This window comes from Rutidosis leptorrhynchoides, chromosome 10 (genome assembly GCF_046630445.1).
Source record: "Rutidosis leptorrhynchoides isolate AG116_Rl617_1_P2 chromosome 10, CSIRO_AGI_Rlap_v1, whole genome shotgun sequence".
NCBI classification, from domain to species: domain Eukaryota; kingdom Viridiplantae; phylum Streptophyta; class Magnoliopsida; order Asterales; family Asteraceae; genus Rutidosis; species Rutidosis leptorrhynchoides.
Genome location: NC_092342.1, coordinates 241,808,920 through 241,821,868, shown reverse-complemented (window position 1 = coordinate 241,821,868; position 12,949 = coordinate 241,808,920). Strand labels below are relative to the sequence as shown.

The following is a 12,949-nucleotide window of genomic DNA, read 5'->3' as shown; positions in this document are numbered from 1 at the left end:
CTGGAAACTAAATCAGAAAAGCAAGGCGGAGGGACTGGTTGGGTGTGTTTGTGTGGAATGAGAGGTCACGGGTTCGAGCCCAGGCTGGGACATATTTGTTATTTTTTTAAAGGTAGTTATTTCCTTATTATTATTATTATTATTATTATTATTATTATTATTATTATTATTATTATTATTATTATTATTATTATTATTATTATTATTATCATTATTATTTTTATTATTATATCATAAGTATTAGTGTTATTATTAGTAGTATTATTATCAATATAGTTATTAATATAAATATTAGCATTATTATTATTAGTAAAATCATTATTTTTATAGTTATTATTATTAATAGTATTATCATCATTATAGTTATTAATATAAATATTAGTATTCATTAGTATTAAAAGTATCATTTTTATTATTATAACTATTATTATTATAGGATGAAACTACTTTTTATTTATTATTATCAATATTATTTTATCAAATAACTATTAGTTATATAAAACCATATTTACTACATATAACATAACTATATTAACATTTTTATAATAAATATTAACAAATGTAATTTATTAGGTTATTAATGAAACACATAATTAAAATAACAATTAATTCTCTAATAATACATAAATTTGTTCGATTACCATTATATGTGTTAATATATATATATATATATATATATATATATATATATATATATATATATATATATATATATATATATATATATATATATAATGATATAGGTTCGTGAATCCGAGACCAACCTTGCATTGTTCAGTTCTGTCGTATGCATATTTTACTACAAATATCGTATCGTGAGTTTCATTTGCTCCCTTTTTAAATGCTTTTGCAATATATATTTTTGGGCTGAGAATACATGTGCTGCTTTTATAAATGTTTTACGAAATAGACACAAGTACTTGAAACTACATTCTATGGTTGGATTATTATACCGGATATCACCCTTTTTAGTCTGGTAATCTAAGAATTAGGGAACAGAAACCCTAATTGATGCGAATCCTAAAGATAGATCTATTGGGCATAACAAACCCCATCCGGGTTACGGATGCTTTAGTACTTCAATTTTATCATGTCCGATGAGAGTCCCGAAATGATGGGGATATTCTAGATGCATTTTGTTAATGTCGGTTACCAGGTGTTCACCATATGAATGATTTTTATACACAGGTTATGTGTATTATGTTTTGTACATGGGTTACGTATGCGGTTAAATAAATGAAATCTTGTGGTCTATTAAAATATTGAAATGATTATTATGATAAACCTATGAACTCACCAACCTTTTGGTTGACACTTTTAAGCATGTTTATTCTCATGTATGAAAGAAATCTTCCGCTGTGCATTTTCTCATTTAAAGATATTACTTGGAGTCGTTCATGGTATATTTCAAAAGACGTTGCATTCAAGTTGTTAGAGTTCAAAAAGACTGTTATTAATCCAATGACAGATTAGTCATTCATATTATCAGAAAACATATATCATTTGTTTATTTTGAAATGAGTTTGTCTTTTAAATGAATGCAATGTTTGTAAAACGTATCATATAGAGGTCAGTACCTTGCAATGAAACCAATGAATATGAAACCTTTGTAATCGATATGATCTGGCCGTTAAACCGATGCCCTTACAAGTAGAAAACTTCACCATTCCGTGCAGCGTGGATGGTATTGCGCCAAACATGCGCAAAGCAGTGCGCCCAAGAATCATGTTAAACCTTGACTGATTTCGTAGTATATAAAGGTTCAACAAAGCTTGGCGCCTTAGCGATTCATCGCGGTCATCTACTAATTCAACTTGCAATTCTAACTGGCCAATAGGCCAAGTTGATTCTCCTGAAAAACCAGTGAGCGAAACTGCAGTAGGTTTCATCAAAGCTTTAATATTTGCAGGCAACTTGCTAAGACATTGCTCATACATTACATCCACACTGCTACCAGTGTCAACATGTACCTTCAGAATTATAATGCCAGTATTCGCAATGCGGCAGGAAACCACCACTGGCTTATCAAGATCCGCGCTCAAGTTTATAGGAGAAAAAGTAATAGAGGGACATTGCCAGTTCGCGAATTGCTCAAATACCTGGAACACTGACATTTCGCCTTGCACCTCTACCACATTAATGACCTAGATCTCTCGCAGATTCTCGTTCTTACTCACCATTTTAACCCCTAGGTTCTTCACTGCAGGAGCTTTTCGATCAGTAGAATGTGGAACTTGTGGAGCATTAGACTCTGCGGGTATGATAATTGCGTTTGCAGTGCTTGCAGCACCTTGAGTTATCAAATGATCAATTTACCTTGTTCAAATGCCTCCGCAATTAATTCTGCCAAATCTCTACAGCGGTTAGTATCATGACCATAGTCATCATGAAAAATGCAAAACTTGGATTTATCACGCCTGCTGTTCTCCGTTTAAGGTTGAGGATCAGGAAAAGATCTCGCAATCCTTTCCCGCAGAAGAATTTCTTTAGGAATTTTTGTTAACATTTGGATGATGTTGAAAGACTTATTATTCCATTTTTGTGAAGTATAGCGATCGCGATGGTTATATCCATGATTATCATTTTGACCCTGATGTCTGTTATTGCGCGAGTAACTACCACCGCCATGTCGCCTTGAATATCCCGAACCGCGAAAATTATCATTATTTCCATCACGAAAAGAATCGTTATCGTCCAACCAACTTTTATCTTTACCCAATCCACATGCAGGGGTTATAGTGCTATCTTCTCCACCTCTAATGTAATCATATGTTTCTTGCTGTACTTTAGCAAAAGTTGGCGGAACATCTCTTCTTAAACGTCACACAAGCCTATTGGTCAATGTTCCAGAGATTTTTTTGATCTTCATTCAAACTTGGTATCTTTTGACATTCATAGATGTATCGCGTAAGCAACGCATTTAAAGTTTCCTTCTTACCCTGCTTGATGTCATGGCATTCGATATGAATCTTTTTCTACGGTAAAAGTTTTGAAATTGCAATAAAAATTTATCACGAAGATCGATGAGGCCAATAATACTGCGGGCTTGCAAACTATGGAACTACTCTCTTGCTGATCCTTGCAGAACCATAGGAAATACCCGGCATGCTACCGGTTCATCCCAATTATAGGTGCTTACAACTCCTTCAAAGCGTTGCAAAAAATCCAAAGGGTCAGTTAAACCTGAGTTAACTCCCAACGTTGCTGGCACAATGGGCAGTGTAACAATCGGATAATCAGAGATATGCTGGACAAAATTGTCTGCAGCAGTAGTAATCTCATTCGCCTTTTTTGTGTGGATATCAGTATTTTCCGCGAAAAATTTAGCTATCATATCTTGTAAAAAATTCGGTTGCTCAAACTTGTGTTGCATTGATTTAGGCGCAATGCTTTTAAAAGCATCCGCTAAGAAATTTTGAGCATTTTCTCTGCGCGTAGCATCAGAAGTTTCACCCCCATCCCCATGGCGAGAAAATGGTGTTGGTGGGTGCCTACGCTTAACATGCGGAATATTTACAAATTCCTCCGCACTATCTGAATCATCAGAAAATTCACTTTCTTTTCTTGGTGTTTTCGCAATCTTGAAATTGTAAACATAGTTTAAAACAACATGCTGCATCATCACTATTACTATTGCGATGTTCAACAACTAAGCGATCAACCTGTGATCCAGAATCATTCAACGGCCATAAGTAAGTACGCGATATGCGAGGTTCGCGACCATCTTTTTTAGCTTGTTCAATAGCACTGCCAAGGACTTTGTATGCTTTCAAGCTTGTTTTTCCAGCCATAATTCTTGATTGCTTGCCATCGGCAATAGTTTCATCGCGATTTTGTTGCAAATTTCTTCGTGCAACCATTTTTTCAGCAGCAACCTTTAGTTGCAGATCAGTGTTAGCGGTATTGACATTAGACGCTTTAGCGAGCGGTTCTTGAACTGAACTACTCGCGGTAGCATTAACATTTGCCTGCACATTAACCGGCAAGGCATTTTGCGAATCACTAGCCAGCATATCAGCATTCACAGAGCCGTTTACTTGCTTTGCATTAGCTGCCATGTCCGACAATCAAATCAACTGATACGCCGTTAGCAATTTCCTGCAAATCACCATAACAATACACGATTAAAGTTAAACAAGCCTATTGATTGTTTGATAGCAAAAAACAAAAAATTCTGAGTTTAATTTTGAACGTGTCCCACGGATGGCGCCAATTGATCAATCTTATATTAAAGAGTTACTTAACTAAGGATTGAGTGCAATGATGTTAAGATGGGGATGGGATGTTTGATGATTATTTTGGGCCATGATGATCATCTTTCATTTTTCAATCAAGTGATCAACCACCCCGACCCGGTCTTGATTTTTAATTAGCATGATTCACCTTAACATAATGTAAAGATTCCTTGGGCAAAGTCACAAGTGAAAATTACAAAGGTTTGGGCAAATGGCAGAGAATCAACAACCTATAAATGAGAGGCCATGCTCTCTATTTATAGTTTCTAGAATGTTCGCGGTGTGCGGATTGTCTAACCATCTGCGTTGACTTAGAGAGAACAATCCGCAATCTTTTATTAATGCGCTATAATCTGCAGACTTAACTTTTAGTGGATATGTCAAGCCTTTTGAATATACTTCGCGCAACTTCTGTTTTTAGCCTTTAGCAAAAAAAATATACATATACGATGCTATGTATATGATCAAAATCGACAAGTGCCACATTACCAGCGCAACTTAAACAACTGTTAATTTACATAGTATTTTCTGTCAATAACATTTATAAATTTCTTGATCAACCATTGGGCGGTGGTGCTATTAAACAACCAAAACCACCCCTTCAATTAACTAATCAAAACCACTCTGCAGTGAAGCGCGGGTATTTTTTCCTCGTTTTAACTCAAAAGAACAAAATATGTTCTAGAAGTTAGTTATGTATATATTTCTTTACCTCTTTCAAAATGGATAAGCTTGATTTATGATGTAAAGATTATTCTTGACTATTTTGGTTAAAATTGAAAATTTCAAAAAATCATAATAAAATCAAAATAATCATAACAAATCGATTTTATAGTATATATATATATATATATATATATATATATATATATATATATATATATATATATATATAGTTGAATTCAATTTTGAATTTGGTTTTCAGTTAAATTGAATTTGAAAAGGTATAATCGAATTTAAATTTGAAAACCTAACCGAAACTGAATTCAAAATTCGTTTTTATTTTGTTTTCATTCGGCTCGATTTCAACTTAAACGGTTTAAAACCAAATTTTAAACATCTGTAGATTATGTTATAAGCATAAAACTGGGCATGAAGTATTCTAGTTCTCATCGAAATCTTAGATGCCGGTTGTAGTGTAATAAGATGGTGTGTTATGTGTTTATTATGGTCATAAAGTCCCTCGACTAATGTTAGTTGTCGACATCTTTTTTCGTTGTGGATACTTGTAACGACCCGCCAAAACCTCTATTGGCGCAGTACGTTAATAACCGGTTTCATTGCGAGGTATTGACCTATATATGATACATTTTGTAAACATTGCATTCTTTTAAAAAGGCACACCATAAATGAATTTATAAATCCAAGATTTTTGACATCTGATGATTTCTAGGTATAGACAATCACCATAAATAATAGTTTACAATAATACATTCGTTGACAATACAGTCAAAATAAGATACATGGTGATGATTTTGTGAATGCAAAGTTTTCTCGAATAAAGCATGTATGACTTCATGCACATAGCTTGTATAACGTATAAGCAAACAGCGGAAGACTTCTAGGGACCTGAGAATAAACATGCTAAAAGTGTCAACACAAAGGTTGGTGAGTTCATAGTTTAAATATTGCGCATAATCTGTATTTAAAGGTAGACCACAAGATTTTAGTTGTTTCATCCAAAACGTTTATCAAAATAATCTATGAAATTGAGCACCCTGGTAACTAAACTTAATGTATATATAATAAGTACCCATGTTTTAACATACATGCAACCAACATGTACAATACACGCAAACCAACGTTACTAAACTCAAATAGCATACGTCCGCTTTATAGTTCAGGCTAGGGTCTCTATACCTGGAACGAACGGGGATGTCAAGCCCTATGGATCCATATACAACTACTTGCGCCCACCAATTCTTATAACCGGCATTTACTAGTTACCAAAGCTAAGGGATTTTCGGTTCAAACTCAGTGTAGAATTTAGTATGTACTTGTGTCCATTGCGTTTAAAATAAAGTGCGTGTATTCTCAGTCCAAAAATATAGATTGCAAAAGCAATTAAAAAAAAGGATCTATAAACTCACATTCCAATATTGTGGTTCAATATTGTAGGCAAAATATGTAGATGCAATGACAATGACGAATGCATGGTTGGTCTCGGATTCACGAACAATACCCCCGAACTATACCCATAATTTCCTTAGCTAAAACCCACTTGAAACTTGTTTTGAAAATCACCCGAGCATAACTCTGTCGTAGTATTTTATGTATACTACTAATACTTAATTTGAATATTACACTAGAATTATTACAGAATAAAAATATATGAAAACATATATATGTAAATATATGTGTGTGTTTTTTCTGCGATCGATCGATCGATCGATATATATATATATATATATAATAAATATAATAATATAATAATATAATAATATAATAATAAAAGGAATCAAACGTGTGAATTAACATAGCTACCTCTATTTTGTTAGTTTATTCTGACAGTTTTTCACGTATCAATATTTCGTGCTTTATTGCTAATAATGACGGGTAAAAGTATAAATAAAATTCCACTTTGAATACATATATTTATTTTGGTCTTAAGCTTTATAAAACTAGTTGTAAAAAGGTCCATTTATTTATAAAATTACTATATACGTTCAATGTAGAGTGTACGTACTAGTCTGCTGTTCATTCCGTGCCACCGTAATTCACGGAATTCATTTAATTCAATCGAATGAATGAATTTTAATATTTTAAAAAGTCGTATTTATTAAAATACTTTAGAGGTATTTTATGTAACTTATAATTAATAATTTCTATCATGTCGCTTTCATGTGAATAGTAAATTAATTAATTTCGTTTCATTTACTATTCACATGAATAGTAAATGAATTAATTTCAATTCAACTATTTAAGTTACGTTGTTGTGCGTTGTGCTTTACAAATTGTTCATCTTTGATTTAACTTCGTGTCTTCTTAAAAATAAAAAAAATACATCATAAAAATAAAACGATTTAATACGTAAAATTTTTAATTTGAAATTGCATCATTCAATAATAAATTTTTATCATTTTGTATATAAATATTATTCGCATGATTCCGTATATATTGAAAACTCTTATGTTTATATAATACTTTGTGAAAATGATTAATAAGATATTAAATTCTTATGTTTTCAAGTTAGATCCAAAGATTCACGAACGTCATAACATGTATTATATATATATATATATATATATATATATATATATATATATATATATATATATATATATATATATATATAATACATGTTATGACGTTCGTGAATCTTTTGACAAACAGGGTGGTCAACTGTTATATAAAAACTCATTTTCAAAAGTTTTAAAACTTGTCAAAATTCATTGCTTATCATGTCGGAAATTTTCAGGTCGTGACAATACTTGATATCTTACAAAAAGTTGGTTTCTTTTGTTGTGTAACGAGGTTAACAGAACGAGTCTCAATGGGGTAGTGTGGATGATTATTTATTTATAAGTGCAAGGTCTGAATTTTCTTATTCTTTTCTACAAGGGCAGAAAGAGTAAGTTGACATAGGGTCGTGTATTTGAATAGTTATGCGAATTGAATCTTAATTAAGAATTGTCTTTGATTAAACCAACTGGATAAAAAGATAGTGGTTTGTGTTTTAATCAAATCCTACTTGCAATAAAAATAAAGTGGTGAGGAATATCCAGAGAATGCAGATTAAAGAAATGTCGACTATGATATACACTTAAGCTAGGGAAAGGTAATTATGATGTGAAAGCTCTAACTAGGGTAGTCCTGATATCCATCTAATGAGTCAGTCATACAATCGTACCGGTCTTTGGGTCCTAGAGTTGTCTAGTGGCAAATACATGTATGTCGCTAGGGTTGTATTACCAAAGTGTAACTAAACCTTGGGGTTATTCAAAGTAAAGTCACTAGCTTGGGTTAACGTTTATATTCTATTCCTAAACCTTGTATCGATCTTTGAATCGAATAACAACATGCCTTGTTGAGTAACCATGATCACAAACATGGGAACTTGTCGGTCTATGTTGATACAACTTGTGGTTAACTTAACATATCATCATTATAAGAGATATAAAACATTCTTAATTATTATACAGGCCTTGCAGTGTTAGGTTAGTAGAACATATAAAAACTCACAACGTGCATACAGAGACAATAGAAATGTTCCTAAAGAAACAATCAAACAAGAACATGCAATAGAAATGAATCCGAAAATTGAATGCAGGCAAATAAGTCGTAAAGGTCCTAAGAGGTCTCTTGGGAACAATTACCAGGTACGCTGGACCTTTCACGTCTCAATTCCAAGGTTCCTTGTCTCAAAAGTGCAAAGATTGCCTCTCGGGAACACCGATCATACTGAGTTCATAAATGCTTCTAGTATAGAATAGCCAAGGGTCCTAGATCATATGAAGTAGCTAATTTCATATAGTTGGACATGTCTCGACCACAACTTAGTTAATCGCATTCTCGAGCAGGGTATTCAAGCTAACCTAAAAAAGATAGTGGCCATTGAGAATATGGCTGCGCCTAAAACGGTTAAAGGAGTGCAAAGTTTGACGGGTAAGTTAGCCGTGTTAACGCGTTTTTTATCCAAAGTTGCTGAAAGGCAATTACCATTTTTCAAAACTTTGAAAGGCTGTTTAAAACAAAAAAGTTTTGTCTGGACAAGCGAAGCTGAAACCGCGTTTCAGGAAATGAAGAAGTTGTTGAAAACTTTGCCTACGTTAATAGCGCCAATTAAAGATGAAACCCTTTAACTTTATGTATTAGTGGAAAATGAAGCTTTTTGTTCAGTTTTAGTTGCGGAAAGGGATAAAATACAAAAGCTTGTGTATTTTGTCAGCAAAGCTCTTGCAGGAAGCGAGATAAACTATGCACCCATTGAAAAATTTGTGTATGCACTTATCTTAACATCGCGAAGGTTGAGAAGATATTTTCAAGGGCACCCAGTGCATATGCTAACCAACATGCCAATCAAGCAAGTTTTAACAAAGCTAGAAATATCTGGTAGGCTCGCATTGTAGGCAGTGGAGTTAGGCGCTTATGAAATCTCTTACTTTCCACGCAATGCTATAAAGGGTCAAGTTTTGGCGGATTACCTTGCGGAAAGTTCTGGTGAGTTGGAGGTAATCTATGAGAGAACTGAGTTAAAGCCAGTGCAGGGCGATACTTGGGATTTATTTACGATGGAGCCTCATGTGCAGAGGATGTTAGCGCAGGTTTGGTGTTAGCAAGCCCAAAAGGTGAGGAGCATACATACGCGCTACGTTTCAATTTTGATGTAACAAATAATGAAGCTGAATATGAAGTGTTGCTTGCGGGTTTAAATATCGCGCATAAAATGAATGTCACTAAGTTGCGCGCTTTTACAGATTCGCAGCTAGTGGAAAATCAGTTTAGTGGCTCTTTTGACGCACATGATCCTTCAATACAAAAATATTTGATGTTACTGCAAAAGTCAGCTGTGCGGTTTGAGCATTTTGAGCTCGCACAAGTACCAAGGAGTCAAAATAAGAAAGCGGATGCGTTAAGTAAGGTGGCCGCTTTAACATTTTCACACTTTCAAAAGCAAGTTTGGGTTGAGGAATTGCCAAGTAAATCCATATATAATGATTTAATGATTGCGTCTGTTGAAGAAGAACAGCCAAATTGGATGGAACCAATTCTGCAATACATACGCAATAATGTTTTGCGAAATGATAAACGCGAAGCCCATTTAGTTCGTGAGCGTGCACCAATGTACATCATTCAAAATGATATTTTATATCGTAAGTCATTTTGCGGCCCAATGATGCGGTGTGTTGACCCAATTGAAGCCGAGATGATAGTGGATGAAGTACACAATGGTTCTTGCACATTACATTCAGGCTATAAAACTATTGCGGCCAAAATTATGCGGATGGGTTACTTTTGGCATCATTATATCGTGATGATGCAAAGATTGTTAAGCGTTGTAAAAGTTGCCAAAGGCATGCGCCGTAGAATAGGATGCCAAGGCATGATATGATTCCTGTTAACTCATCATGGCCATTTTACAAGCGGGCTATTGATATTGTAGGACCATTTCCCGCAGGTCCTGGTAATGTCAAATTCCTAATTGTGGCCATTGACTATTTTACAAAATGGGTTGAGGCTAAGGCAGTTCGCACTATTACTGGAGTGCAAGTGCGTAATTTTGTTTAGGAATATATTGTTTGTAGGTTTGGCATTCCACTCGAATTAGTTAGCAATAACGGTGCTCAAATAGTGAAAGATCCTTTTAAAACATGGTGCACTGATTTAAATATAGTTCAAAAGTTCACGTCAGTGGCACACCCACAGGCTAATGGCTTGTGTGAGGTTAGCGTGACATTGTGAGTGGTATGAAAAAGCGGTTATATGAAAAGCGACCTGGTTGGGTGGACGAGCTACCCAATGTTTTATGGGCGCACCGTACTACTTTTAAGAAGAGCACAGGTGAAATACCCTTTAGTTTGGTATATGGCTCTGAAGCAGTAATACCCGCTGAAATTCTTGTGCCAACGCATAGAGTTGCTAATTTTGATGAAGAAGCAAATGGCGAAGCTTTGTGCGAAAACTTGAATTTAATAGAAGAGCGAAGATTAACGGCAGCTATCAGGGAGGTAAATAACAAGCAACAAATTGCCAAGTATTACAAAAAAAGAGTGCGCGCATTTTCCTTTGATGTAGGCGAATGGCACTGCGAAATAATGATGTGAGTAGAGCAGAAAAACTTGGAAAATTGGGACCCAACTGGTAAGGTCCTTATCAAGTTGTTGCTATTAACGCGGCAGGATCATATAAACTCGCAGACATAAAAGGGCGACATCTCCCTAATGCGTGGCATGCTGCTTTATTAAAGCGATATTATGTATAAGCCTGTAAAAATATTAATAAGTGTTGGCCAATGTACATATGCATTCAAAGTGCAGCTTGAAATATAAAAAATAGAAACGCAGTTGCTATTTTTCTATGTGTTTTCATTTTTATTTTTGTAAGTCTTGATCACACTTGCAAGAATATGCTGAATAAACACTTGTAAGAATATGCGAAAAGCTTGTTTATATTGGTGAAATAAATAATACTTCGCGGCATATCTACAGTTTATGGAACATTTTAAAATGTTTAGTTTTAATATACTGGTATGTTTCGCGAAGGCTAAGTCGTGTAGTGATGACATTGCCCACCTACGCAGAATCTAATTATCATGAAAGTATGTTAATTTCCTAAGTGTTTGATTTTGCCATACTTAGATGCTTCGCGATGTTAATTAATTGCCTGAGGATCGTTTTGGCGGACTTAGAAGATTCATAACGTATAAATATATACAAATACAGATTGTTTCGTGAAAGTACATACTTATTATGTGCACGATAATAATAGTTGGAAATTAAAAAGGACAAGTCTATGTTATGAATATTATTGATAAAGCGATATATAAATATAAGTACTTGCAAAAATATACAAATAGCGAAAATTTTATTAATGATAACGCAGAGATAGCTGCGCGCTATTTTTACACGATGAAATTTTATTCCTTAGTTAAGTCAAGCTTGATGATGTCATCTGCAGTGGCATCATCCTGCTCGCTTATCGCCGTTATTTTTTTGATAGGAATTTCCGCTATGCTTTCCCTAGCAACATCAAAGGCAGACTGAGCATCTGCCACAGAGTATAAGCGGTCCGCTATGTCAGTCGGTAGCGGTTCTGGCAAAGGGCAGTGCATGGCAATATGATCCATGAATTCCACCCTTTCGCGCAATTGCAGCGCAGCGGCGTATGTTGAAAATTTAGCAGAAACAGGGTACGAGTTGAGAATTTTCCTTGACAACTCGGGCAGATGTTGGCGAAGCTTTGTGAATTCAAGCTCCGCGGAAGATTTAGCAGCTAGAGCGTTGTCCCGCTCTGCAGTCAGCTTTGCAACATCCTCTGTTAGCACTTTAACATTAGCTTGAAATTTGTTTTCTTTATCTGCCGTAGCAGACAGTTGTTGTTTTAAATCACCAACATCAGTTTTTGCTGCGGTAAGCTCATAAGATAAATCAACACAACGCTTTTCGTTGTCTGCAACTTTGGCCTTCTCAGTAAGATATTTGACCTTCTCAGCCACAAGAACATTGAAGAATTGCCCTTGACGGCACATCATGTCGTACGCGGAGTTGAACGCCATGTAGAAGTTCTGCACGAAGCAATTGTGTGCTTCAGGTGCGGGAAGCTTCGCGAACTCACGGCGAAGCTTGTTACGAATTGCCAGCTTCATCTGATGGCGTTGGTCTAGGACCGCAGAAGAAGAAGAAGTGTATGTATATCCTGACAAACCGTCAATTCTCACCCCATAGGAGTCAGGTGGAGTGCGGAATAGCTCAGTGATTTGATCAAAGGTGTTAGGGCTGGGGAAAACTGGGTCACCGGTTGATTCACCTGCGATAAAAATAAATTTATAAATTAGCGAAGAAGCATAAACAACGCAAGTGTAATCATGAGGTAATGTTCAGGACTTACCCATTTGTTGCTCACCATCATAATCGGAGGTGACCGGATTATCAAAAAGGGTAGTGTCGCACTGTTTTAACTTCTTTGTTTGCAATGATGGCAGTGTCTGGTATGGTCGTTTGGCAGAGCTTGGTTTGGTGAGAGGTGATTTTGAAGTTAAGTCGACAACTTGAATT

The 12,949-nt window shown here is 35.0% G+C and overlaps 2 protein-coding genes across 2 annotated transcripts; one reads left to right on the top strand and one right to left on the bottom strand.

The window, feature by feature from the left end:
• Positions 1 to 1,559: 1,559 nt before the first annotated feature.
• On the bottom strand, positions 1,560 to 2,114 carry LOC139870909 (uncharacterized). The gene has a single exon (XM_071858672.1). The coding sequence runs from the start codon at positions 2,112 to 2,114 to the stop codon at positions 1,560 to 1,562; it is 555 nt and encodes a 184-aa protein (XP_071714773.1).
• Positions 2,115 to 8,482: 6,368 nt separating this feature from the next.
• LOC139870908 (uncharacterized) lies at positions 8,483 to 10,999 on the top strand. Its single transcript, XM_071858671.1, has 7 exons — positions 8,483 to 8,554; positions 8,756 to 8,840; positions 9,051 to 9,262; positions 9,305 to 9,395; positions 9,485 to 10,249; positions 10,339 to 10,445; positions 10,625 to 10,999. Exons 1-7 carry the CDS (start codon positions 8,483 to 8,485, stop codon positions 10,997 to 10,999), a joined length of 1,707 nt encoding a protein of 568 aa, XP_071714772.1.
• The last annotated feature ends 1,950 nt before the right edge of the window (positions 11,000 to 12,949 follow it).

Excerpts from the sequence above, each read along its gene's own strand:
- LOC139870908 (XM_071858671.1), top strand. The coding sequence starts at position 8,483 with ATGAATCCGAAAATTGAATGCAGGCAAATAAGTCGTAAAGGTCCTAAG. Across the intron at positions 9,396-9,484 it reads TTACCTTGCGGAAAGTTCTG|AGGATGTTAGCGCAGGTTTG; the intron begins GTGAGTTGGAGG and ends CCTCATGTGCAG. Across the intron at positions 10,446-10,624 it reads GCACTATTACTGGAGTGCAA|CGTGACATTGTGAGTGGTAT; the intron begins GTGCGTAATTTT and ends GTGTGAGGTTAG.
- LOC139870909 (XM_071858672.1), bottom strand. The coding sequence starts at position 2,114 with ATGTCAGTGTTCCAGGTATTTGAGCAATTCGCGAACTGGCAATGTCCC.